This window comes from Macaca mulatta, chromosome 10 (genome assembly GCF_049350105.2).
Source record: "Macaca mulatta isolate MMU2019108-1 chromosome 10, T2T-MMU8v2.0, whole genome shotgun sequence".
NCBI lineage: Eukaryota > Metazoa > Chordata > Mammalia > Primates > Cercopithecidae > Macaca > Macaca mulatta.
Window position 1 is genome coordinate 87,063,384 of NC_133415.1, and position 27,371 is coordinate 87,090,754.

A 27,371-nucleotide genomic window follows, 5' to 3' on the forward strand; every position below is an offset into this window, starting at 1 on the left:
TCTTCACTTTACCCATTCTTTCAAGCCGAAGGACCACAGGCAGTCATTCCACCGCAGACAACCCCATGAATGCTTCATCAGCATGACTATAATCCCCTATTCATGGCATACGTTGTTGGCAGAGGATTGTCTATAAAATAAAGGCTCAAAATTCTTTTAGACACCAAGATTTTTATTTACCCACCTTCCTGCTTTCTTTTAACATTATAGGTCAAATTATTCTCTTTTTGACCCAGGGTTGTGATAGGAACCATCTAGTTATAAAGTGGTGGCAGATTTCACGAAATCTGCCTGCATTCATTCGTGTTTTTCTGGCCCCTCTCAACCTCTGGCTGTCACTTCTCTATTCTTTCTCAGTTGCCCCTTACCAGTCTATTCTAACCCCTGTAAAACAGGGACTAAAAGTACTAACCTCATTGTTATGAGGTTTAAGACCCAGCACTAAGCCAGACTCTCAGGAAAATTCAAACAACAGTTCCTCTTTGCCCTTCAATATACCCCCTTCTCATCTGTCGTGGGCTGAGGAACCACTGGATCTGTAAACCAAGCACACAGGTATAAGTCCACAGACCAGGTGTAGGCCTAGATGGCAAAACACATGGGTTTTGTGACTCCACTACTGACTTCGAGGTTAAGGAAGGACTGACTTAGTGCGCTGTTCCAAGACCACTGAGTTCATAGTTCCCTGTGGCTGGGACCTCCATCATGACTGAGGCTTGAGGAGAGGCCTCTGTTCCTGCTGCCACATTTGGAACAGTATGATGGCTGCAGCAGAGGCCAAAAACTGAGCGATCGGCCCCAGAGAGTCGATGGGGGACACTGACAAACCAGTCACAAAGTTGGTGCCATTAGCTCTTAGGGAGGAGAGGCGGGGCCTGGGCAAGGACAGCAGCTGGAGGGTGAAGCGCAGACCTGGCTCTCAGTAGCGGTAGTGATCCGGCTTGAAGGGGCCATCACGGGACATGCCCAGGTACTGGGCTTGCTTCTCAGTCAGCTTGGTCAACTTCACATTCAGCTTGCCCAGGTGGGCTTCAGCCACTGCCTCATCCAGCTGGGGAGAAACAAAGAAAGACTGGCAATCAGTGCCATGCTCTGGGATCCCTACATGTATCTGGCTGCCAATAGAGGCAGAAGTGTTCTGTTGGGGTATCTGCCATGTGTGGCACTCATGTTAACTCTTTCTATCCTCACATCCAGCCTCAGTTAATGTGTTGTTTTGGCTGCCTAGCCCCCCTCAAAAGGGAACCATGACACACCGTCCCCTCCATGTAGCCCTGACAGGACCATCAATCACATCCCCTTCCTCATTCTTCAACTCAAGCAGCTAACCAAAACACTTCTCTGGAATTGATCTATGCACAGGACATATTTTCCATGATAGGCAGAGACAAGGTGCTCCAGTCCCACTGGGATTCCTAAACAGGGAAAGGTATTTATCAGTCTCAGCTCACCAGTTGCAAGTCTGTTTTACAAGTGAAATGAAGACAGATCTGAGAGACAGAAAGACAGAGCGATGATGACACTGAATCCTAGGTTTCCAGTGTTTGGATCTGAGAATAAAGTTCTTTTTTTTTTTTTGAGACAGAGTCTCATTCAGATGCCCAGGCCGAAAGTGCAGTGGCACAATCTCGGCTCACTGCAACTTCCACATCCCAGGTTCAACTGATTCTCCTGCCTTAGCCTCCCGAGGAGCTGGGATTATAGGCATGCACCACCATGCCTAGCTAATTTTCTGTTTTCAGTAGAGATGGGGTTTCACCATGTTGATCAGGCCGTTCTCGAACTCCTGACCTCAGGTGATCTGCCCGCCTCAGCCTCCCAAAGTGCTGGGATTACAAGCGTGAGCCACCGTGCCTGGCAGATCCGAGAATAAAGTTCTTTTTTGGATTAAACTGGTTCCTTTTTTGATTAAAATATATCTATAAATTCTTTGGTACTTCTTTAAGAGTTAGAGCCTAATCCCCACCACCTCCCCCCACCCCACCGAGTGATTCATTTCTAATGAATAGAAGAAAGCAGAAGTGATGGTGTGTGACTTTGGATACAAGTTCATAGAGACCCTGTGGCTTCATCCTTCCTCTCCTCTGGATGACTTACTCTGGAGGAAGCCAGAAGCCATGTCCTGAGGATGCAAAAGCAGCCCTCTGGAGAGGCCCATGCATGAGGAATTGAGACCTCCTGTCAACAGCGATGTGAAGAGGAACTTCCAGACCCAGTCAAACCTTCAGATGATTGCAGCCCTGGCAGAAAATCTGGACTGCAACCTCATGAAAGAGCCTGAGTCAGAAGCAGCCAGCTAAGCTGATCTCAAATTCTTGACCCACAGAAACTGAGATAATAAATATTTATTATTTGAAGCCAGTAAGTCTGGGGGTTAGATTGTTATGCAGCAATAGATAACTGATACACTGGTTTGAACAGTGTTTCTATCACTTGTGACCAAAAGGATTCTAATCCACTGCCATCCTCCTTTTATAAAATGAGGAAATCAAGGTTCAGAAAGGTGAAATGACTTGTCCACAGTCACCAAGCTAGTGAATGACAGAGCTAGGATTTGAACCCAGGTCTATCTGGCTTCAAAGCCCCAAAATGTGTCTCAAGCATCCCAGCTTATGGCCTCCAGAGCAGCTCTGAAGAGATTATGCAGAAACTGAGGGCAGAGGCAAGAGTTAAATACAAGCAAGCCTCTAACTCTCTCATGAGGGAGGCCTCTCCCTACCGCTGAGGGACCCTGTCCTGTCCCATGATGGCATGGCAGCCTTTGACCACAGCTCAGCCCATAGCTTTTATATTCCCAAGTGGTTTCACATCTACTGTTTCATTAGAGCCTCCCAAACACCCTTAAGAAGTAGGATGGGTGGGGTTTATCCTTGTATCTTCAGATGAAGCAACAAGCCTGCAAGTGATATGCTCAGTTGAGAGGCAGACAACATTAGGACCAGGGCCCAGCCTAGAACTGAGTCCACATCAGTTCCAGAGGTAGAACGACGGCCTCCAACCCCCATAGTACACATTGAAATCAACCTTCTGCTCGGCCTGGACTAGCCCAGAACTTTTCCTTCTCCCAGCACCCTGAACCAGAAGGTATGTGTCATGTCATAAGGTCAACACCTTGGACAGACAGAGCTAGGTTCTATTCCTGGCCCAATACTTAACATCTGTGAGAGCAAGTCAATCTCTACACCTTAGTTTCCCCATTCACAGGATGGATCACTCATCTCTCAAGGCTGTTACAAAGATCAGTGCTACTCAGAGTCATTAGTGCAAGTAGGTGACTTAATAAATGGTGGCTGCCTTCTCTGTCATTTGTTGGCCAAGGTACCTAGTCCCTTGCCTACATACAGCATGTGAGGCATGATGCCAAGAGTGTCCTGTCCCCAAGCCACATGTTAGCAATGATGAAGAAAAGTGGTAAGCACAGGGCCAGGTGCTGAGGCAGGAGGTGAGAGCTTTGCCTTTTTCACTTCCAACCCTGGCCTCATTTCAAAGGCCTGACCAATTCCTCACCAAACTCACAGCCATATTTCTCCCAGGTGGGATCAGATAGGGATCAAGTGAGAATCTTTCTTTTTTTTTTTTTTTTTTTCAGACGGAGTCTCGCTCTGTCGCCCAGGCTGGAGTGCAGTGGCCAGATCTCAGCTCACTGCAAGCTCCGCCTCCCGGGTTCACACCATTCTCCTGCCTCAGCCTCCGGAGTAGCTGGGACTACAGGCGCCCGCCACCTCGCCCGGCTAGTTTTTTTTTTGTATTTTTTTAGTAGAGATGGGGTTTCACCGTGTTAGCCAGGATGGTCTCGATCTCCTGACCTCGTGATCTGCCCGTCTCGGCCTCCCAAAGTGCTGGGATTATAGGCTTGAGCCACCGCGCCCGGCCCAAGTGAGAATCTTTCAACCCCACAACCAGTTGCACAGAACAAGGTATGCCTTGAGGTCCTTGTGGGTAAAAAGTTTGGTCCAGCAAGACATTGCTCCAGGGAGATTAGTTGTTGGCTGGCCCTGGAGGCAGATGCCCCAGGCCTCTTCCTGCATCTTCCTCAGTTGACAGAACCAGCCTTTCAAAGGAGGAAGGGATGGTATATAGACCCCATCACAGCTTCTCCAGCAGCCAAAGGCTGGAAGAGCAAGAGCTACTCTTACCGTTTAGCTCATACAGAGACCGAGGATCGGACAGGGTAAGGGACAAAGCAAAGTTCACCTGTAATACTGCCAAGAAGAGCCAGGACTAAAACATCTGTCCTGACTCCAGGGAAGGGAAGACTGCGTGGGGTGTTAGGGTGAGCACTGGATTTCATGTCAGAGGACTTCATCATCATGGTTACGCAGAACACAGAGCCATAGTGAGATGCCATGTTTAGGGATGTATCGTTTTTTTTTTTTTGAGACAGGGTCTCACTCTGTCGCCAGGCTGGAGTGCAGTGGCACGATCTTGTCTCACTGCAACCTCCACCTCCTGGGTTCAAGCGATTCTCTTGCCTCAGTCTCCCGAATAGCTGGGATTACAGGCGTGCACCACCACGCCAGGCTCATTTTTTTTATTTTTAATAGAGACATCGTTTCACCAGGTTGGCCAGGCCAGTTTCCAACTCCTGACCTCAAATGATCTGCCCACCTCGGCCTCCCAAAGTGCTGGGATTACAGGTGTGAGCCACCGCGCCCAGCCAGGGATGTATCATCTTATTACAAGGCCACAGACATGCAGCCTACAGACTGCACTCAGTTTATACACACATCCAAGTTAACCCGCCCAGTTATTTTTTAAATTATAATGAGGCCAGGTGCAGTGGCTGAGGTGGGTGGATTACTTGAAGTCAGGAGTTCAAGACCAGCCTGGCCAATATGGCAAAACCCCATCTCTAATAAAAATACAAAAAAATTAGCCAGGTGTGGTAGCACGTGCCTATAATCCTAGCTACGAGAGGCTGAGGTGGGAGGATTGCTTGAACCTGGCAGGTGGAAGTTGCAGTAAGCCAAGATCACGTCACTGCACTCTAGCCTGGGCAACAGAGTGAGACTCTATCTCAAAAAAATAAAAATAAAATTATGAGTTGCCTGTATTTGAAAATCATTTCATATAGAGATCTTGGTATCTCTGGCTCTCCTGAAAGGTCAAAAGCCCGGATCAGATGGACCTGGATTCCTTGGTGGCAACCAGCCCTTTACCCCTTCAGCTCTTCCAGTCCTTACTCAGCCAGCGTCACTCATTCACCTGCCCAGTACCTGTGGGTGTGTGGATTCATGACCCTGATCTCAGGAAATCCTCACAATCCTGAAGGGGGGTGCTATTACCTTCATTTCACAGATGAGAAGACGAAGACACAGAGAAATGAAAGAATTTGCCTAGATTACACAGCCTCTAAGTGGTGGGGCTAAGATTCAAACTGGGGTGTGTCCCGCTCCAAGGCCCAGGCTCTTCTCACCACCTGCTCCTGCTGCTCTGCTGTGCTCCAGGGAGTCACTCCCCACTGTGGGCCTCAATTTCTTCTGTCAATGGGGAGAATGACTTCTGCACTGTAGAGGACCCCATGAGGGCCTCTAAGAGGGCAGACAGACAAGCACTTTATAAACTCTGGCAAGCCCTGTGTGGGGATCCCGGGAGTGACCCTTGGCTTCAGATAGAAGAACAAACCCACCTTCTTGGGCAGGAAGTGAACCCCAACGGGGTACTTGTCTGGATGGGTCCACAGCTCGATCTGTGCCATCACCTGGTTGGTGAAGGAGTTACTCATCACGAAGCTGGGGTGGCCCATGGCACAACCCAGGTTGACCAGCCGACCCTCAGCCAGCAGGATGATGCGGCGCCCATTCTTCAGCCGGTACCGGTCCACCTACACACAGGCAGGGCAACAGTGAGGGCACGCAGAGCCCCGCTCCCACAGCCCACCCCTGCCACAGCCCACCCTCTGGTCTGGCAGGTCTCCCTGCCTCCAACAGTGCCCATGAGGCATTCCCGAACTGCCCCAAAACAACCTCCAGCACATGGCCTGGCACAAATATATTAGCCGATATTTATGAAGAAATGCTAAGCTGCAGACCGCACAGTTCTGCTGTGAGAACTTCATATGCTCACACTTGCTTGGCGCATACAAGGCACTCAGTAAGCAGCTGCTAATGTTATTGTTATGATCACTGTCATGTGCCCTGTCCTAAGTCCTTTACAGGTAACTACCACATTTCATCCCAGAAACAACCCTGCAATTTCAGTACTGCTGTCATCCCCATTTCAGATTTAGAAACTGAAGTTTACAAGGGTTAGGTCACTTGTCCAGAGCCACACACTAAGAGGAGGCTGCAATTTGAGTCTGGATGGTCTGAGGACAGATCCCATGTTCTCAATAACCATGAAATAGTTTTGAATGCAGCTTACTAAAAGCTGAATGCCATGGCACTCACATCGGAATCACCTCAGAAGCTTTAAAAAATGAGGATACCCTGGCCTCATTCCCAGAGACTCCTATTCGTGTGGCCCATAGTGTGGCTCCCAGGTGACTGCCAAGGTTGAGAACTCCTGGTTTTGTGAGTGAACGTGACATGGAAATCCCCAGCCTCAGTGCCCCAGTCCTCTGTCTGTCCCAGCTGTCTGAACACACAAACTTGCTTTTTCCCCACTCTCAGCTCTTCCCTTGCCATCCCTCCACCCTCAGGTGGCCTCCCAAACATTTCCCCAAAGCCCAGGTTTCCCAGCTGCTCCAGAGGCCTAGTGCTGGTCCAAGGAAAGGTCTCTGATGCCCATCAAGCATTGATGGATGCTTCAATCAATAAGCACTCACTGATACCCATCTAAGTCCCTTGCAGGGACACATCAACCTGGACTCTACACTCCTGGTACAACAGTGGGGTCAGAGACCAAAGCCAGTGATGGATGCTGCACTAGGGGTCTGTACTAAGAGTGTGGGCACTGCCTCTGCCTGAGGAGCTGGCCAGGAAGGGGGTCCCTTTTTTATAATTTTTTTTTTTTTTTTCTGAGATGGAGTCTCACTCTGTCATCCAGGCTGGAGTACAGTGGCATGATCTCTGCTCACCGCAACCTCTACCTCCTGGGTTCAAGTGATTCTCTTGCCTCAGCCTCCAGACTAGCTGGGACTACAGGCATGACCCACCATGCCCACATAATTTTTTGTATTTTTAGTAGAGACAGGGTTTGACCATGTTGGCCAGGCTGGTCTCAAACTCCTGACCTCAAGTGATCCGCCTGCCTCGGCCTCCCAAAGTGCTGGAATTACAGGCGTGAACCACCACACCTGGCCGGAAAGGGGTCTCTTGAGCTGGGCTGAGAAGATGAACAAGGAGAAGGGCATGTGTTCTGTTCCAAACAAACAGAGCTGTCTGGACAGATGAGCAGAAGTAGGAGCTGCAGTGGGTATTCAGGGAGTGGTCAAATACGGCCTGAGTACAGAGGCCCTTGAGAGGATGGACAAGAGATAAGGTTGGGCAGAAGGCTGGCAAGACTGTCAAGGATGTCGAGGGTGGGCATAGAGTCCAGCTTTGGAGGGCAGCTTGGCAGAAAGGTGCCCATCACCCCAGTGTAGCAGGTTTCACCTGTGATGCCTTTGCAGAAGGAGGTCTGGCTGGCTGTCAGGGGTGTGGCTGCCACAGAAGCATGCCCTGGCCACCCCCACACTGTGATGAGTGCCAGGCCTTCTAGGCAGAGATGGAGGTGCCCTCTGCCTAGCTGGGAACTGACACCCTAGACTAGCGCAGGACCTAGCCAAGGAGAACTCCCACGCAGGAGCAGAGCACCCAAGGGGAGCAGTGCAGGGGATGTGGGTTCACAGAGCTGCCTGTCTGCCTCTCTGGGACTTGGGCTTCTGGTGTGGCTATGACTGGGTGGGTGTCAGGGCTTTGGCCAACTCTGTGTCTGTATCTTCCGTATCATATCTCAAACACGGCACAGCACCAACTCAAAGACCTCACATTAAATGGGCTCTTCTCCCTTTAAAAAATGTGATGGGCCTGGTGCAGCAGCTCATACCTGTCATCTCAGCACTTTGGGAGATAACAAGCTCAGGAGTTTGAGACCAGCCTGACCTCATCTCTACAAAAAATTGGCCAGGTGTAGTAGTGCACACGTGTAGTCCCAGGTACTTGGGAGACTGAGGCAGGAGGATCAGCTCCTTCAGCCCAGGAGGTCAAGGCTGCAGTGAGCCATGATCGTGCCATTGCCCTCTAGCTTCAGTAACAGAGCAAGCCCGTCTCAAAAAAAAAAAAAAAAAAAAAAGGCCGGGCGCGGTGGCTCAAGCCTGTAATCCCAGCACTTTGGGAGGCCGAGGTGGGCGGATCACAAGGTCAGGAGATCGAGACCACAGTGAAACCCCGTCTCTACTAAAAATACAAAAAATTAGCCGGGCGCGGTGGCGGGCGCCTGTAGTCCCAGCCACTCAGGAGGCTGAGGCAGGAGAATGGCGGGAACCCGGGAGGCGGAGCTTGCAGTGAGCCGAGATCGCGCCACTGCACTCCAGCCTGGGCAACAGCGTGAGACTCCGTCTCAAAAAAAAAAAAAAAAAAAAAAGATGAACATCTCTATACACATACTTAATTATCTCCTAAGGACCAATTACAGGAGAGATTGCCCAAAGAGGTTGCTTAACTTTAAAGCTCTTGAGATCCAAAGCCAAAATGTCTTCCAGAAACATACTACTTTTATAATCAGATAAAAAATAAACCCATAATAATTGCAACTCAAGTAAAACTTCACACCCCCCACAAGAACTCATCTTCCAGTTTCAGTGCCCCAATGCTTAATGCAAACCTGTTCTTTCCCAGCTCAGTACATGGGCCTGCTCCTCACACAGCAGTTCAAGCTGTGTCCCTTTTTGTTGTTTTTATCTGTTTGTTTTTTTGAGATGGAGTCTCGCTCTGTTGCCCAGGCTAGAGTGCAGTGGCGCAATCTCGGCTCACTGCAACCTCCGCCTACCAGGTTTAAAAGATTCTCGTGTCTCAGCCTCCCAAGTAGCTGGGATTACAGGCACCCACCAGCATGCCCAGCTAATTTTTTTTCTTTTTTTTTTTTGAGACAGTCTCACACTATCACCCAGGCTGGAATGCAATGGCAGGATCTCGGCTCACTGCAACCTCCGCCTCCCGGGTTCACATGATTCTCCTGCCTCAGCCTCCCAAGTAGCTGGGATTACAGGCACACACCACCACACCCGGCTAATTTTTTGTATTTTTAGTAGAGATGGGGTTTCACTATGTTGGCCAGACTGGTCTCAAACTCCTGTCCTCATGATTTGCCCCTCTCAGCCTCCCAAAGTGCTGGGATTACAGGCGTGAGCCACCATGCCCGGCCCCCACCTTTTTTTTTTTTCGAGATGGAGTTTCACTCTTATTGCCCAGGCTGGAGTGCAATGGCGCAATCTCGGCTCATTGCAACCTCCACCTCCTGGGTTCAAACAATTCTCCTGTTTCAGCCTCCTGAGTAGCTGGGATTACAGGCGCATGCCACTACACCCTGCTAATTTTTGTATTTTTAGTAGAGATGGGGTTTCATCATGTTGGTCAGGCTGGTCTCAAACTCCTGACCTCAGGTGAACTGACCGCCTCGGCCTCCCAAAGTGCTGGGATAACAGGCGTGAGTCACCACGCCCGGCCCAGCTAATTTTTTTGTATTTTTAGTAGAGATGGAGTTTTAACCATGCTGGTCAGGATAGTCTCGAACTCCTGGCCTCAGGTAATCTGCCCATTTCGGCCTTCCAAAGTGCTGGGATTATAGGTGTGAGCCACCGTGCCTGGCCAAAGCTGTGTCATTTGTGACTCTGCCTTCATCCTGTCCCTACATGCTGTCCATCCATCCCCAGCACTCCCCTAGCCGAGGCGGCCATCATCCCCTGCAGGGATTCTATGAGCCTCCTCTGAAAGCCTCCCTCCCCACCACCTGCCATGGTTGCTTTTATTCTGCACATAGTAGCTAGAGTGATCTTTCTAAAACTACAGGCTCGCCATATACAGCTCACCTGCCTGATACCTTCAGGAATGCCGGCTGCCCTCAGGATAAGGTTGCCATCTCCGGCTGGCTCTGATGCTAGGCCCTCTTCTCCCCATGCCCCTGCACAGGTTGCCACCATCTCCTCAACTCCCCTCCCTGGCAGCCAGCACTCCTCTGCACTCCCATCTGCCCAGCCCGCTGGCAGGGCAGGAGCTTCTCACCTGCGGCTTGATGTTCACCTTCTCCACGGCGTTCTCATTGAGCCACTTGACATCGATCTCCACGTCAAAGTGTCCAATGTTACACACAATGGCATCATCCTTCATCTGCTCAAAGTGCCTGTCAGACAGCCCAAGACCATGGGAGATTGTCAGGGACAGAGAGCTGTCCCAACCCTGCCCTCCTCCCTCACTCCCCAGGACCCCCATAGCACCTACCGGCCAAGGATGATGTCAACACAGCCTGTGGTGGTGACAAAGATGTTGCCCTCCTGACAGGCCTCATCCATGGTGGTCACCTCATAGCCTGTGCAGAGACAGTGGCTGTGGGTCATCTATGGTGGCCTTGCCCCTCCCTCTGGCCCCAGTGGCTGACTACCAACCCTTGCCCTATCCTACCTTCCATGGCAGCCTGCAGTGCATTGATGGGGTCAATCTCAGTGATGATGACACGGGCCCCGAAACCCCGCAGGGCCTGGGCACAGCCCTTGCCCACATCGCCATAGCCTGCTACCACCGCTACCTTGCCGGCAATCATCACATCTGTGGCCCGCTTGATGCCATCTATGAGGGACTCCCGGCAGCCATAGAGGTTGTCAAACTTGCTCTGAAAGGAGAGGGGGTAAGGAGACAATGGGGGCGGGCAAGGCCCTAGGGCCAGGACCACATGGCCTCACGGTATTCTGAAGAGCCCAGGTGTCGTGGGCCCACCAAGCATCCCAGCCTGGGCTGAACCCCTCCAGCAGCCAATGCCTCCACACGCCCTTCAACCCAATCGGCTCCAAGAGCTTCTGTCTAATCTTTCCCTGCTGGTGTGGAGCCTTCCTAGGCATCAGTTACTAGGAGAGATTGCCCGGTCAAAGACCTTGCTTAACTTGAAAGCTCTTCTTCCCAAAGCCATAAAGTTCCTGACGCCCAGCTCTGAGATCCCTTTTAAATGCACTCATTAGCCTTGGTCTATAACCGCTTTTGCCCCCTCAAATGAGGGCTCCATGTCCCCAGCCTCAGCCTTCCTGGGCACTCTTCTTCAGAGGCCTCGCCCTGAGCTGCAGCCACTGCAGCAGGAGCTGTCACTGCCCCTCAGCTCACCTTGGTGACGGAGTCATTGACATTGATGGCAGGCACCTTGAGGATCCCATTGGCCATCATCTTGTAGAGGTTGTGGACCCCAGTCGTTGTCTCCTCAGAGATGCCTCGGATGCCTAAACAAAAGAGGACAAGACAAGCCTCAGAGATGCCACACCTGTGCTCACGTAAATTCTTCATCTTTGCCCCCTAAAGCCATTCCTCTTTCTGGGTTCCCACCTCTGTGACTGATCCCACAGGCCCCCCTAATCACACAGACCAGCGTGAGGGAGGAGTCCCTGATGCCCTCCTACCGGGAAGCCACCACCAGGCCTAGTGACTGTGCCTCCCAGCAACTCCCAGCTTCTCTTTTCTCACTGCCACTGCCCTAGTCCCTGACCCTGTCACTTCTTGCCAGTCTCCCTACCACAACCCATCCTCCATGCAGCAGCCATTTCTAACATGTATCTTCTCAGAGAAATCTTCTCAATGCCCTCCAGTTATTTTCCCTTGCTCTGAGAATCAGGTCAAACACTTTTCTACTGGCCTATTAGGCCTTAACACATCTGGCCTTCACCAAAGTTCACACCATACCCCCCAGCGAAGGTTCCCTTTGCTCACTGCTATCCTGTGGGCCTCTTTTCTGTTTCCTGAACACTCCAGCCATTCCTGCCTCAGGGCCTCTGCACTCTCCGCACTCCCTGTGCCTACTTTGAACAAAGCTGGCTCCCTCCCAGCTATTCCCAGCCATGGCCCTGTGCCTGCCCTTCGGTCAATGGCTCAGCTGCCCTAGCCTCACACCCTCAGAAGTCAGGAGGCCCCGGTATGAATGCCAGAGCCTGCCATCCTCCCATCTTCCAGATCCTGCTGCTTGAGGCGATGGGAGTCCTGCCAGGCCTGCGGCCATCATGTGGGCAAGCAGGCCCCACCCAGGCCGCCAACACCCAGCCCCCCTGCCCCGCCCTGCTAACCTGACAGGAGCTGCGGGTACTTGGTGTGGATGAGGTTGGTGAGGTCGCCCCCGTCATCCAGAATCATGTTGAGGGGCCCGTCCTTGAAGTACAGCGTCTGCTCAATGCACCACAGGTACTCCTCGTCCGTTTCGCCCTTCCAGGCATACACTGGAGGGTGAGTGGCACATCAGGGCCTGGACTTCCCCAACCAGTACTTGCTCCAGGGAATAACCCTGGCAGAGCCAAAACTACCTCCTTCCCAATTTCCATCCCCAGCCACCTCCAGCCCCTCTGAAGACTCAGCAGTGGTAAGAACACAACTTGGAGCCACATAGATCTGGGTTCAAATCCCGGCTCAGCCACTTGCCAGCTGTGTGACCTTGGGCAAATCACTTCACTCCTCTAAGCCTCAGTCTTCTCCTCTGTAAACAGGGCTCATAATAAATAGTATGGACTAAGTGAGACAGAAGCCATGTACAGCCCCGCAGATATAAATATCAGGAAATAATTATTTCCTTTCCCATCCCCTTCTGCCTGGGCCCCAAGGACTGAGGCATCAACTCTAAGTGACCAGAGCTCGATGCCCCACAATGCCTCCCCCTCAGCAGGATCTACAAGGCAGGATCCAGGGTTTGCTCTGCACTGAAAGGACTGGAGCACCAGCAGCCTCTGTGCAGGAGAGTCTCAGGCAAAGTCTGGCCAAAAAATGACTACGAGCAGATACCATGTATGGGGTACTTGCTTTCTGCCAGACATGACTCTAAATCCTCCATACCCTATCTCATTCTTCCTCATAGAAACCCTGTGAGGCAGCCATGACCATTATCATTACTTACAGATGCCCATAGAGGGGCTAAGATGCACTTGGGTCACTCTACATGAAATTCAGAATAGATACCAGAACTAAGGGTTACTGACCACCAGCCCACACTCCTCCTCCTCCCATGTGGCATGACTAGGGCACAGGTGTGGGGTTCCCAGGATCCTCTTGTGAGCAAAGGATGCTGGCCAAGCAGAGCCAGCTGCTCCTACCCACAACTGGAGCAGACAATGGTCTTAAGAATTGCAGTAGATCGCACCACTGCGCTCTAGTCTGGGCAACAGGGCAAGACTCCGTTCTCAGAGAAAAAGAGAAGAGAGAAGAGAGAAAAGAGAGAACAGAGAAAAGAAAAGAGAAAACAGGCCGGGCATGGTGGCTCACGCTGCGAATCCTAGCACTTTGAGAGGCCAAGGTGGGTGGATCACGAGGTCAGGAGATTGAGACCATCCTCACTAACATGGTGAAACCCCGTCTCTACTAAACATACAAAAAATTAGCCAGGCGTGGTGGCAGGCGTCTGTAGTCCCCGCTACTCCGGAGGCTGAGGCAGGAGAATGGCGTAAGCCCGGGAGGCGGAGCTTGCAGTGAGCCCAGATCGCACCACTGCACTCCAGCCTGGGTGACAGTGAGACTCCGTCTCAAAAAAAAAAAAAAAAAAAAAGAGAGAGAGAAAAGAAAAGAAAAAAAAAAAAAAAAAAAGAAAGAAAACAAGGCCACAAGGCCTTTCCCAGAAGAAAGGATGGTGCCCAGTCAAGGCTGAGGAATGGGTGCCATGCCCATTCAGCCCTGGTCAGTCTGTGAAGGAGACTGTGCCACCCCCTCCTCTCCACCTATGGTTGGTTAGAAGGAATCGTGAATGTCCTATTTAATCACTGCGTCAGATCTAACCACTCCCCTCCCCAAGTCCAAGCAGACATGTGCCCAGCCTGTGAAAGCTCCTTTCTCGTTAGTCTTGGTCCTTCCTCAGTCCTTTAGACCGCCATACCCTAGGCAGTGAACCTCTTTTTCTGCCCCGTAGCCCTCCCCAGTTCTTTGGAAAGAGATCCACATCCTTCCTTTAATGAACTTCCCCTCCGCTTCATCATTTAGTTCCCAATCATAAGATCTTGCTCTTCCTGGTTACACGGCTTGACTTGGGTCAATAAACAACTTCCACAGGATTTGAGACGATGATGGGACAAAGCAGCTCTTTCCTATGGGTCGCTGGGCTAGGATTTTGTGGCCGTTACTCCTCTCCCCTTCTGTAATGTAAGGAAGTCTGTTGCTCTAGCAGTCAGTGAAGCAAAGAAGGCAGAGGCCCTTCACAAATTCCACATGTCCCAGCTGCAAGCAGGACTCACCCGGAATGCCAGCCTTGGCAATGGCAGCTGCCGCATGGTCCTGGGTGGAGAAGATATTGCAGCTGGACCACTGCACCTAGAAGAGCCATCAAAACAAGGCTGTTGGTCACCAGTGGCTCAAAAGCACAAGGGACGCTGGGCAAGGAAAAGGGAGAGCTCTTCGGGTAGTGGGGACAGGCTTGGGATCTAGGCACAGCAAGCTCTAGGATCACAGCCTGGGGACACTGGGTGGGTAGATGGGAGCCAGAGCAGAGGTGAGATCCAACTCAGGTTTTAAAACCTCACTCTGGTGCTGTGTGGAAGGGAAAGGGCAGCAGCAAGGAGACAACTGAAGAAACTGTTGAAGAAGAGTCCAGACAAGAAATATGACAGCAGCATTGGAGGTGATGAGTAGTTGCCACATCCTGGGTCTACTCTGAAGGCTGCACTGACAGGATTTGCTGAGGGATGAGTTGTTGGAGTAAAAGGGGTTGGGAGCGGGGAGGAAAAGGTGGGGAGGAGATGACTCCCAGATTCTTGAACTGAGAGAACCCAGAAGGCTGGAGTGGAGGTTCCATTTACTCCGGTGGGGAAGGCTTCGGGAAGAGGAGTGGGCAGAAAATCCTGAGTCTGTTTGAAAGTGTTCTGCCTGAGATGAGTACTAGACTTCCAGGTAGCGTCAATGCCCTCGCTCCTGGATATGCCAGTCTGGAGTTCCAGGAGAAGTCCAGGCTAGTACAAAAATGTGGGAGTCATCACCAGATAAATAGTATCTAAAGCTATAAAATCAGACCGCCAAGAGTGAATGCTGAAAAGAAAGAAGAGGTCCAAGGACTGAGCCCTGAGCCCCTCTGTGGGTTTTGGCTGCACTGTCCTACCCTGCTTTGCAAAACCAGCTTGCTTCTTGACTCTCAGACCTCAGGAGAGCTGTCATTCATTGGCACACATGACCCAGGCTGAACCAATCAGAGCTGCCATCATCTGGCCAACCATGATGGGTCCAGGGTAGGCCTGTGACCCCAGGAGGGCCAAGGCAAGCTGGCCCTTACAGGACTAAGTAGGACATGGGCATTGAGTTTTTCCTGACAGAGCATCCATCAGGAGGATGCCTTGGGGGTAGCCAACAGTGACCTTCCCAGCCAGGGAGAAAATCTGCAGAACACTCACCACAAAGTGTGGCAGCACTGGGCAACAGAGAGGAAACCCAATGAGAGGGAGGAGCCCCTCCAGGCCCGGGGTTGGCTCCACACCTGGAAGGTCCCCACCCCGGCACAGTTGTCTTCTTCCCTGGCTGAATCCAGGGAGGGCAAGGACTCTGGGGTGATACAGCTGTGGGCCTCACCTCAGCACCCAGGGCGACGAGGGTCTCAATGAGGACGGCCGTCTCCACTGTCATGTGCAGGCAGCCAGCGATACGAGCGCCCTTCAGTGGCTTGGAGGCCGAGTACTGCTCCCGCATACGCATCAGGCCCGGCATCTCGTTCTCAGCAATGTCCAGGGCCTTGCGTCCCCAGGCAGCCAGTCCGATGTCAGCTACGGGGAGAAATAGGTGGGAGTTCTGTGAGCCCCTTTGTCCCACCAACCCAGAGGGGCAGTCACTGTGTGTGGACCCCGATCCACGTGTGGACTCAACACACCAGGGCTTAGCACTGTCACCGCATTCTCTCACTCGTTCAACAAGTATTTATGAAGCCAGAGTACTCAAGAAAGACACGGTCCCTGCCTACCTGCCCCTTTCTGACTTGTGGGAGAACACATTTAATCACACAGGGACACAAAAATTACAACATAAAGAAGTGCCCCTTTGAAAACAGCTCACATGACACTTCCCACTACCCTGCCTTTCTGCTGACACCTATCAACCTCCAGGTCACTCCTCACTCCCTAAAGACGTTAGCTTCTGGTTCTCCATAGCCCTCTCTCAGTCATCACTGCTGGTGATTCAATGCTCATCAACACTATCTAACACTTTGGATATGACAGTTCCTTGATCTCCTTTTAGACATGAAAATGCTTCCCCCCTCCTGATGTTTCTTTTCAGCTGGAGGAACTCATCCGTATAACTAATGCTCTTGGCCTCTCTGCCCCAGGGGAGGGGGGGTGAGCTTGCCTGACCAGTAAAACTGACAGGAATAAATGGTGTGCTCAGCTTAGCTCTCCCTTCTTTCTGCAAGCAAGTACTCACCTGCCCACTTACAGGAAGCTGGTGTTCTCTGCTTTTCCAGAGACCAACCAACCCTGGCCTACCTTGCCTGCAACTGACTGGGTAACTACTGTATCTGAGGGTTCAGTCAGCAAGATCATTTGGATTTCATATTAATCTATATCCTCTGGCTTCCAGGTTATTAGTAATAAAAGGTAGTATTTCGGGTGCTATCTGCCACCTAAAATACTAATCTACATCCTCTGGCTTCAAGGTTATTAGTAATAAAAAGTATATTTCAGGTGCTATCTGCCACCTAAAATGTCTCAAATTTGTTCAAATTCTCAGGCAGGAAAGAAGGATATTATTACAAGCTAACTCACTATCTCAATACTCTTCCCTCTGATCCATTTCAACCTCCTCTCTCCCCTATCACACTTGGTCCATTTCCAAGGTCATACCCTAGGTCAGTCCCTAGGTCAAAGTTTGCAGACTTCCCCGATAAGGAATGCTCCTCTGGCATGCTTGTAAATCTCTCCTGGAAAATCTGATTCAGCAGGCCTAAGACTCCTGATGATTTTTATCTTTAGGGAAGCTTAGATCCTGCCAGTCACCCAAAGAGGTAGGCAGTGGGAGGCAAAGAATGCTGTAGAGAATTTAATAATCTAAGAATTTAATAATAAAACTATCTAAGTCAGTCAGCTTCCTACAGTGCATTGTAACAATTTCAGAGATGAAACATGCCTCCTGCATGAGAGACCACTCCGGCTGTGCCTCAACTCAAGCCACCCACCCCAGCCCTCCTACCCCGGTAGGCCATCACCAATGATAGCTGTCATTGGAAATCTGGACTTCAAGCACCCAACTCTAACCACATCTCATCTTTCTGGGTTTCTCCTTCTCTGGAGGGAGCTCCAACAAGGCTGTGGCCTGTCAGGTCAGAACTTCTATTCAATTCATCCTACCAATTTCTGCTGTCCCTTCTGCCCCCTTTCCCTTTGACAACTCACTTGGCAAAACTCTCAGCCCAATTAAACCCGACCCTCCACTGCACCAGAGCCACTGAACCCAGCAGGAGGACAATCACAACCACACCAAGACATCACATTTAATTATTTATTTATTTATTTTTGAGACATAGTCTGGCTCTGTAGACCAGGCTGGGGTGCAGTGGCACGATCTCAGCTCACTGCAACCTCCACCTCCAGGGTCCCAGTTCAAGCAATTCTCCTGCCTCAGCCTCCCCAATAGTTAGGATTACAGGAATGCGTCACTATGTCCAGCTAATTTTTGTATTTTTAGAGGACACGGGGTTTCACCATGTTGGCCAGGCTGGTCTTGAACTCCTGACCTCGTGATCCACCCGCCTCAGCCTCCCAAAGTGCTGGGATTACAGGTGTGAGCCACCACACCTGGCCAACACATCACATTTGTTAAGACCATAAAAGACACATAGCACATTGCAGCAATCTTATGACATTTTCCTAGTAAATTTACTCCCATTTTCTACTCTCCTCAACCCTCCAACACCTTTCCCCATCGAATAACAATCTCACCTTCCAATTCACTGAGATGAATTCAGAACCAGGCCACTTTTCCCCTATGGAATCCACCAGTCACCTATAGCAGTCATCTACAGCTTCAGACCAGGCACTCTTTCCTGTTACCAAAGATGAGCTGGCCAGGCGTGGTGGCTCACACCTGTAATCTCAGCACTTTGGGAGGCCAAGGTGGGCAGATCACTTGAGGTCAGGAGTTCAAGAACAGCCTGACCAACATGGTGAAACACCGTCTCTACTAAAAATACAAAAATTAGCCGGGTGTGGTGGTGAGTGACTGTAATCCCAGCTACTCAGAAGGCTGGCAGGAGCATCACTTGAATCTGGGAGGCAGAGGCTACAATGAGCCAAGATCATGCCACTGCACTCCAGCCTGGGTGACAGAGTGAGACTCAGTCAAAAAAATAAAATAAAATAAAATAGATGAGCTATCCCTGCTCCATGGAGCCCGATTCCACATCCCCTCTCCTTCTTAAGGACTTCCGTACTCCACTGAAACTGCTCTTTTATCCCAAGACCAGCCTGACCTCCACACCTAATGCAAAATTACCCATGACCATGTTTCTCCCAGCAGCGCAGATCGCACAAACTACTTGTCTTCCTTCCTGAAACCCCTTCTTTACTTGGCTTCTGCGACTCTGTCCTGTGCTTTTCCACCTACCTTCCTGGTTCCTCTTTAGCTAAGACTTTAGCGTTTGGGGGCCCTCAGGGCTTCATCATCTCCCAGTTCTCTAATGTTTACCAATTAAGCTCATCCAGTCTTATGGCTTTACATACCTTCTCTACCCGGATGACTCCCACGTATTTATCTCCAACCCAAACTACTCCCCTGAACTTGAGATTCAATGTGATCCAACCGCCTCCATGGCACCTCCACTTGGATGTCCAATTGGATCTATTACGTGTCATGTTGGAGTCCTCGTGGCTCCTTGCCCCCACTACCCGTTACTCTCCCAATCTTCCCATTTTAGGAAATAAAACCACCATTCAACCAGCAACTCTGCCCAAAAACTTAAGATTTGATTCCTCTTTTCCCCTTTCACCTCAATCCGCATGTTTCTGGCTCAACAAGCGAAATATATAAGCAATCCAACCGCATCTCACCACCTTCATCTAAAGTGTCACTTCTCAGGCCGGGCGCGGTGGCTCACAGCCTGTAATCCCAGCACTTTGGGAGGCCGAGGCAGGCGGATCACTTGAGGTCAGGAGTTCCAGACCACTGGGCCAACATGGTGAAACCCCATCTCTACTAAAAATACAAAAATTAGTCGGGCGTGGTGGCGGGCACTTATAATCCCAGCTACTCAGGAGGCTGAGGCAGGAGAATCACTTGAACCCGGGAGGCAGAGGTTGCAGTGAGCCAAAATAGCACCACTGCACTCCAGCCTGGGTGAAAGAGGGAGACTCTGTCTCCAAAAATAAAGAACAAGAAAGAAAGAAATAAACTGCCACTTCTCAGTTGGACACTGCTACAGCCTCTTCACTGGTCCCATGCTCTAACATGCCATTCTCCCCACAGTAGCCAGAGGAGGGAGGCTTTTAAAAATGTAAGTTACATCACCTCCATTATTCTACTAAACAAAACAAGCAAATTCTCCAATGGCTTCCCTCAATCTTCGGGCCCCATCTGCATGACTGCCTGCCCCTCCTCCATCTCTCCACTTTCCCCCCTCACTAGCTGCTCAACACAGTCTTCCTGACCGACTTCAGGCAAGCTCCACTCATTCCCACCTCAGGGCTTTAACCCAAGCAGTTATCGGCCTGGAAGTCTCCTCCCAAGCACCTAATACAGTACCTGGCACACAGCAGGTGCTGAAAAAAACCTGGAAACAGGAAATAACTTAGTATATCCCTGCTAGAGGAACAAAGAGGGCACCAGGGTGACTCAAATAGAGGGGTAAGATGAGTTGGGACTTCAGTCCCAGTGAAGTGGGGAGTCTACAGTTTTCAGGGGGCCAGCATTCAAAGACCAGCTTTATCTTTTGAAAAGACCCCATTGGCTGCTGCGTGGATCTGTGGAGCAAGAGATCCCGGGAGACCTGCAAGGAGAGAGACCAGAACTGGGGTGGTGACCATGGAGACAGACAAGTGGCAGATCTGCTCACATAAAATGGCATATCTGTGCCACTCCTGTCCTTGGGTCACCTTTGTGTCTTCAGCATGACCTGGCTCAGAGAAGGGGTCAGCAACTGTTTACTGACCATATCTGTCATCAGAACTGAATGAAAGAAGATCCATGAGAGGGGCTGGCACATGACAAGGGTGGCAAAGAAAAACAACACAAATCTGAACCTAGCCTGAGTCCCAGCATTTACTAAGGAGGAAAGAACCCAGAGAGGAGTTTGCTGCAGGTTCCATAGCCAATTAACAGCAGAACCAGAACTGGCAGTCAGGCAGGGCTGCAGCAGAGGCCCCTCTCAAGGCCCCTCCTGGGAGGGGCCCGGCTGTATGGGACAATGGGTTATGCCCTGTGCTGCTAAGCTCCACCCCTCCACCACTACATGTCCCTCCACCTAAAAGTAACTCCTTCGGTGCCCTCGAGGACACTGTGCCAGCCCCACGGTTTTCTGTGGGACCCTCAACTCCAAGGGCACAGGAGAGGGTAAATGCTCCAATCTCTGGAGCTAAGGACTTGCAGAAGTCACAGGAACACCTGTCCCCAGGACAACCCAAGAGGAACAGCAAGAGCCCCTCTAAACATCAGTTTCTTCATCTGTAAAGTGAGGATAATCATCCCTAGCTTGCTATACACCCCAAGTAAAGAAAATGCCATATGATCAAGATCTGGCATACAGCAGGGCCTCCTTCCTCCATTCCCACCCATCTAAGCTCCCCCTCTCCCAAAACCAGCTTTATCTCCACTCACGTAACCCAATGGCCCCAATCCTGACCCACTAATCTCTCCACAGTATGACAAGCCCCCATTCCAGTTCTACTATTGATGTGACCTTGACATAACTTTTCTGGGTTCAGTTTCAGCATTCACACAATGGAGACAGTCTACTCTGGTAGCAAGTTGATGAACTACTTTAACTGAATCTTTGCAAGTCACTTCCCAAGGGCCTCAGTTTCATGCTCTATCAGGGGATAATGTCCACCTCTATGAAGATTATTCTGTAAACACATGTAAATCACCAGATATACAGCAAGTGTCCCATAAACGTGGATGCCATTCTCCAGACTTGATAGTGTCTTTTTTTTTTTTTTTTTTTTGAGACAGGGTCTTGCTCTGTTGCCCAGGCTGGAGTGTGGTGGTGCAATCTCGGCTCACTGTAACCTCCGTTTCCCAGTTCAAACAATTCTCCTGCCTCAGCCTACCAAGTAGCTGGGATTGAAGGCGCCCGCCACCACGCCCGGCTAATTTTTGCGTTTTTAGTAGAGATAGCGTTTCACCACGTTGGCGAGGCTGGTCTCAAACGCTTGACCTCAAGTGATTCTACCACCTGGGCCTCCCAAAGTGCTGGGATTACAGGGGTGAGCCACCACACCCGGTCTAATAGTGTCCAAGTTACTTAAAAGCTACTAGCCAGACTGAACTGGTTTTTGCTGAAAATTCATTAGGATTGTTCCGCGTGTATTCGCTTGCACACAGTGGTGAAAGGGTACGCTCAGAGGTCTAGATGGCCTGCGTTCCAATCTTGCTCCATCACCACCAGCTGTAAGACAGAGCAAGTTACCTCTGCCTCAGGATTCTCATCATAAAACAAGAACAGCTTCCCTACAGAGCCATAAGACTAAAATAAACCTAGAAGGCAGGGCCGATCCCACAGGAAACGCTAAGTAAATGTTTAACTATCCCTGTATCACACTTCAATCGGTGGGACAGCAGGATTTTTCTAACCACTCCAAATTTTCTTCAAGACTTCTGCAAGCCTGCCCCTGCTGGCGGGGTGGGGGACCCCACAGTTTGGGTAACTGGCCCAAAGTCCCAGGGGAAAGGACCGGAGCCGGCCTGGGGCTCGCTTTCCAGGCCTCTTTTCATACACCTTCCGGGGCACCAGTGCCCTCGTCGTCCCTGTAGGAGGCCCAGAGAGGGGTGGAACCTCGTCGGGGCCGCCCAGCTGGACAGGGTCCGGTCCAGGCCCAGGAGGCCGGGCGTAGGCCCCCTGAGCAGGGTCCGGCAGGTGCCAGCCGTCCCAGGCCGCGGCCAGGTGTGCTCTCCCACGGAGCACGCCGCCCGTTTGCGGCTCTCAGCCCGCGCGGCAGCCCCGGCGTCGTGGGGCATGCTGGGACTTGTAGTCCGCGGCCACCCGTAACGGCCCTCTCACGGCCGCGCGAGAACTCCAACTTCCAGGTGGCTGCGCGCGGCCAGAAACGCGCCGAACCTGCGATTCCAGGGGTCCAGAGCGCCCCGGGTCGGCCCTGCAGCCCCCGTCACGAACAAGCCCCGGGCGGGTGCCGAGCGGCAGCAACCGGCTGCAGGTCCTGGAACTCACCGACTTTGTAGGGCAGTTTGTCAGACATGCTGGAGGCGCTCGTGATAGAAACAGGCGAAGGGGGCTGGGCCTCAGTCTACGGACACGCACTGGGCGGGCGGCGCCTGGTAGGGATATACGCGTGGCGCCGGCGCCTTTAAATATCTTCCTCAACTTGCATATTCATGAGCCGCTGGGGCGGGGCCCAACGCGCAGGGCGGGGCAGGAGTCTCACTCACCGGTCCGGAAGGGAGCGCTGGGAGAGGCCTGAGAGCCAGCCCGGCCGTCCTCTCGCAGGTTCAGCCAGTTAATTCAGTGTTAAAACCCAGCGGAACTGAAATTACGCCAGTTCACTTCCCTGAGCCTCAATTTCCGGTAAAATGGGCCAAATGACACCTACCACACAGATTATTATAAGTAAAGTTGCAGGCCAGGGGCGGTTGCTCACGCCTGTGATCCCAGCCAGCACTTTGGGAGGCCAAGGCGGGAGGATCGCTTGAGCCCAGGAGTTCAAGACCAGCCTGGGCAACATAGTGAGACCTCATCTCTACAAAAAAATTTTTTTAATTAGCCGGGCGTGGTGGCGGGCGCTTGTAGTCCCAGCTACTTGGGACGCTGAGGCGGGAGGGAGGATCGCTTGAGCCTGGAGATCGAGGCTGCGTGAGCTATCATCCCACTACAGCACTCCAGTCTGGGCGAAAGAGCAAGACCCTATCTCAAAACAAACAAAAAAAAAAAGTAAAGTTGTCATTTGTCAGGTACCTACTGACATCCCAAACATTCGCCTTACTCCATGTAACCACCACCCTGAATTTAAATAAGTTTGCATACATTTCTTATACTTTTACTGCATCCGTATGTCATTAAACAGTTCTTTCTGTGTTTAAAACCTTTATGTATCAACCGTATTTACCCTTCTGCAACTTACTTTTTTCTGTGAGCATTATATTTGTGAGACTCATGCATATAGCTTGAGTATATTCATTTTTGCTGCTGTATAATTCAGTCATCCCTAGGCATGGGAAGGGGGAATTGGTTTCAGGACCCCTGTGGACTCCAAAATCCTTCTATGCTCAAATCCTTCGTATAAAATGAGGTAGTATTGGCATATAACCTACGCACATTCCCCCACACAGTTTAATCATATCTAGATTACTTATAACTAATAAAATGTAAATGTTCATGCAAATAGTTGTTTTGTAATTTGTATTATTTTTATAGTTATGGGTTTTTTTAATTGCTCTTTTCCCCTGAATTTTTCTTTTTAATGGAGTCTCGCTCTGTTGCCTACACTGGAGTGCAGTGGCACCATCTAGTCTGGCTGCAACCTCTGCCTCCCCGGTTCAAGTAATTCTCCTATCTCAGCCTCCCGAGTAACTGGGATTACAGGCACGCACCACCACACCCGGCTAATTTTGTTTTTCCTTTTTTGAAACAGAGTTTTACTCTTGTTGCCCAGGCTAGAGTGCAGTGGCATGATCTCAGTTCACTCCAACCTCCGCCTCCCAGATTCAAGCGATTCTCCTGCCTCAGCCTCCCGAGTAGCTGGGATTACAGACCACACCTGTCTAATTTTGTATTTTTAGTAGAGACGGGGTTTCACCATGTCGGTCAGGCTGGTCTCGAACTCCTGACCTCAGGTGACCCGCCAGCCTCCACCTCCCAAAGTGCTGGGATTACAGGCGTGAGCCACTGCGTCCGGCCTCTATTCATTTTTTAACCTAAAAATGAGAAAAGAAGGTCTTCTGGTCGCGCGCATGGCTCACGCCTGTAATCCTAGCACTTTGGGAGGCGGAGGCAGGCGGATCACGAGGTCAGGAGATCGAGACCATGCTGGCTAACACGGTGAAACTCCGTCTCTACTAAAAATAGAAAAAAATTAGCCGGGCGTGGGGGCGGGCGCCTATAGTCCTAGCTACTCAGAAGGCTGAGGCAGGAGAATGGCGTGAACCCGGGAGGCGGAGCTTGCAGTGAGCAGAGATCCGGCCACTGCACTCCAGCCTGGGCGACAGAGAGAGACTCCATCTAGAAAAAAATACATAAAATAAAAATAAGAATTAAGCTCTTGTATGACATAGTAAATGTTTTGGCCTCACTTGATCTGTACATCTGACCTCTGTCTGAGAGCCAATGTCATGAGGGCAGATGTCAAGCAGAGACTTCCTGAGTGAATGAGGGTCCACGCCTGGGGGGTGGGCAGCAGGGTCCTCACGCATCCCTTTCAGCATTCTGCAGTGCATTGCAGTGTGTAATGAGTCGTGTCAGTCTAACTAAACGTAGGATCATGTTACTAGGTTGTCCTATGAAACAGACAAATGGCTTCAAAATATTCCTGCAAAGAAATGGCAAGTTCCAGATACTGTGAAAATTACCAGCACAGCAAACAAGTAGAAAAGGACACAGCTAACAGGTCACTCTTTCTGGTATGAATGCTGGTCTTTGTCAGCCATGTTGTAAGGAATGTAATAAAATTTGAGAAAACAATGATCAAAAAGACACTTTGAAATATGAATTTACGGGCCAGGCGCAGTGGCTCACACCTGTAATCCTAGCACTTTGGAAGCCGGAGCGAGTGGATCGCTTGAGGTCAGGAGATCCAGACCAGCCTGGCCAACATAGTGAAACCCTGTATCTACTAAAAATACAAAAATTAGCCAGACATGGTGGCACACGTCCGTAAACTCAGCTACTCAGGAGGCTGAGGCACAAGAATCGTTTGAACCCAGGAAGTGGAGGTTGCAGTGAGCCACGATTGCACCACTGCACTCCAGCCTGGGCAACAGAACAAGACTCTGTCTCAAAAAAAAAAAGAAAAGAAATATGAATTTACATGCCCTCTCATTAATTAGTGATGACTCTCATCCTAACTGTATATTGTGCTTTGAGATATCAGCTAATGAAATATTTGCTAATATTTGTACCGTTAAGTTCATATGAACAAAACTTTGGAGACTGCTGGTCTCAGGAGAAGGTCCAAGCACCTTAGTCTGCCCTTATGCAACCTCTCTGGCAACAGAATATTCTAGCCTATGGATATATCAGAATTGATATAGCCAATTTCCTATTGTTTCAGCTTCTTTTTTGTTTGTTTGTTTTTGAGACAGAGTCTCGCTTTGTTGCCCAGGCTGGAGTGCAATGGCGTGATCTCAGCTCACTGCAACCTCTGCCTCCTGGGTTCAAAGTGATTATCGTACCTCAGCCTCCCAAGTAGCTGGTACTACAGGCACACACTCCCACACCTGGATAATTTTTGTATTTTTAATAGAGACGGGATTTCACCATGTTGACCAGACTGGTCTTGAACTTCTGACATCAAGTGATCCTCCCGCTTTGGCCTCCCAAATTGCTGGGATTATAGGCATGAGCCACCATGCCCAGCCAGATTCTTTTAATGGATGAACAGTTAAACAAATTTGTACAGCCATACCATGAAATAATACTCAGCAATAAAAAGGAATGAACTATTGATAAATGCAGCAACCTGGATGAATCCTTAGTGAATTATGCTGAGTGACAAAAACCAATTCCAATATATTACATAGTGTATCATTTCGTTTCTATAACATTCTTGAAATAACCAAATTATAGAAATGAACCACAGATTGGTGGTTGCCAGGTATTAAGTAGGCGACAGGAGCAAGAGAGAGGTGAGTGTGGCTGTAAAAGGGCAACATGAGGAAACTTTGTGGTGATGGAATGTTCTGGATATTGCTTTATCATTGTCAATATCCTAGTTGAGATGTTTTACTATGGTTTTGCAAGATGTCACCATTGGGAGAAAGTGAGTAAAGGGAATTGGGATTTCTCTGTGTTTTCTTCCTTTCTTTGTTTCTTTCTTTTTTTTTTTTTTTTTTTTGAGACAGGGTCTCACTCTGTCGCCCAGACTGGAGTGCAGTGGTGCAATCTAGGCTCATCACAACCTCCACCTCTCCCAGGCTCAAGCCATTCTCCTGCCTCAGCCTCCTGAGTAGCTGGGATTACAGGTGCGTGTCACTACCACTCGACTAATATTTGTATTTTTAGTAGAGATGGGATTTCGCCATGTTGGCCAGGCTGGTCTTGAACTTCTGACCTCAAATGATCCACCCGCTTTGGCCTCCCAAAGTGCTGAGATTTTTTTTTTTTTTTTGACGGAGTTTCACTCTTGTTGCCCAGGCTGGAATGCAATGGCAAAATCTTGGCTCACCGCAACCTCCTCCTCCCGAGTTCAAGCAATTCTTGTGCCTCAGCCTCCTGAGTAGCTGGGATTACAAGCACGTGCCACCACGCCCACCTAATTTTCTATTTTTAGTAGAGATGGGATTTCTCTGTGTTGGTCTGGCTGGTCTCGAACTCCTGACCTCAGGTGATCCACCTGCCTTGGCTTCCCAAAGTATTGGGATTACAGGCGTGAGACACCACGCCCGGCCCTCTGTGTTTTCTTACAACTGCGTGTGAATCTACAAGTATCTCAAAATAAAAGGTTTAATTAAAAATGATAATGTTCATTGTTGGTGAGTGTATGGCAAAGTTTTGTCACCCATTAAATTAAAAAAAATGTAACTTTTATTTTAGTTCAGGGGTACATGTGCCAGTTTGGTACATAGGTAAACTGGTAACTTGGGAGTTTGGTGTACAGATTATGTCATCACGTGGGCACTAAGCACAGTACCCAACAGGTTTTTTTTTTTCCTAAACCTCTCCCTTTTCTCACCCTCATCCCTCAAGTAGGCCCCATGTCCATTGTTACCCTCTTTCTTTTCATGCGTTTTCATTATTTAGCTTCCACTTATAAGTGAGAACATGCTGTATTTGGTTTTCTGTTCCTGCCTTAGTTTGTTAAGGATAATGGCCTCCAGTTCCATCTATGTTCCTGCAGAGGACATGATCTTGTTCTTTTTTATGCATGCATAGTATTCCATGGTGTATATGTACCACATTTTCTTTATCCAGTCTACCATTAATGGGTATTTAGGTTG

General features: G+C 50.1%; 1 protein-coding gene across 8 annotated transcripts; it reads right to left on the reverse strand.

Moving 5' to 3' along the window:
- Positions 1-154: 154 nt before the first annotated feature.
- Positions 155-22,756, reverse strand: AHCY (adenosylhomocysteinase). 8 transcript variants are annotated; one of them, XM_077951537.1, is made up of 11 exons: positions 22,435-22,549; positions 15,639-15,829; positions 14,318-14,393; positions 12,176-12,325; positions 11,229-11,341; positions 10,539-10,746; positions 10,359-10,446; positions 10,143-10,260; positions 5,630-5,824; positions 913-1,051; positions 155-536 (listed from the first exon to the last, which is right to left on the reverse strand). In XM_077951537.1, the coding sequence occupies exons 1-10, from the start codon at positions 22,460-22,462 to the stop codon at positions 920-922; spliced, it is 1,299 nt and encodes a 432-aa protein (XP_077807663.1). In that variant the 5' UTR covers positions 22,463-22,549; the 3' UTR covers positions 155-536; positions 913-919. The 8 variants fall into 8 exon arrangements, with proteins under 8 accessions (XP_077807663.1, XP_028684171.1, XP_015004661.1 ...); XM_028828338.2 differs by lacking the exon at positions 22,435-22,549 and adding an exon at positions 22,653-22,756 and having other exon boundaries at positions 155-1,051; XM_015149175.3 differs by having other exon boundaries at positions 155-1,051.
- Between the last annotated feature and the right edge of the window lie 4,615 nt (positions 22,757-27,371).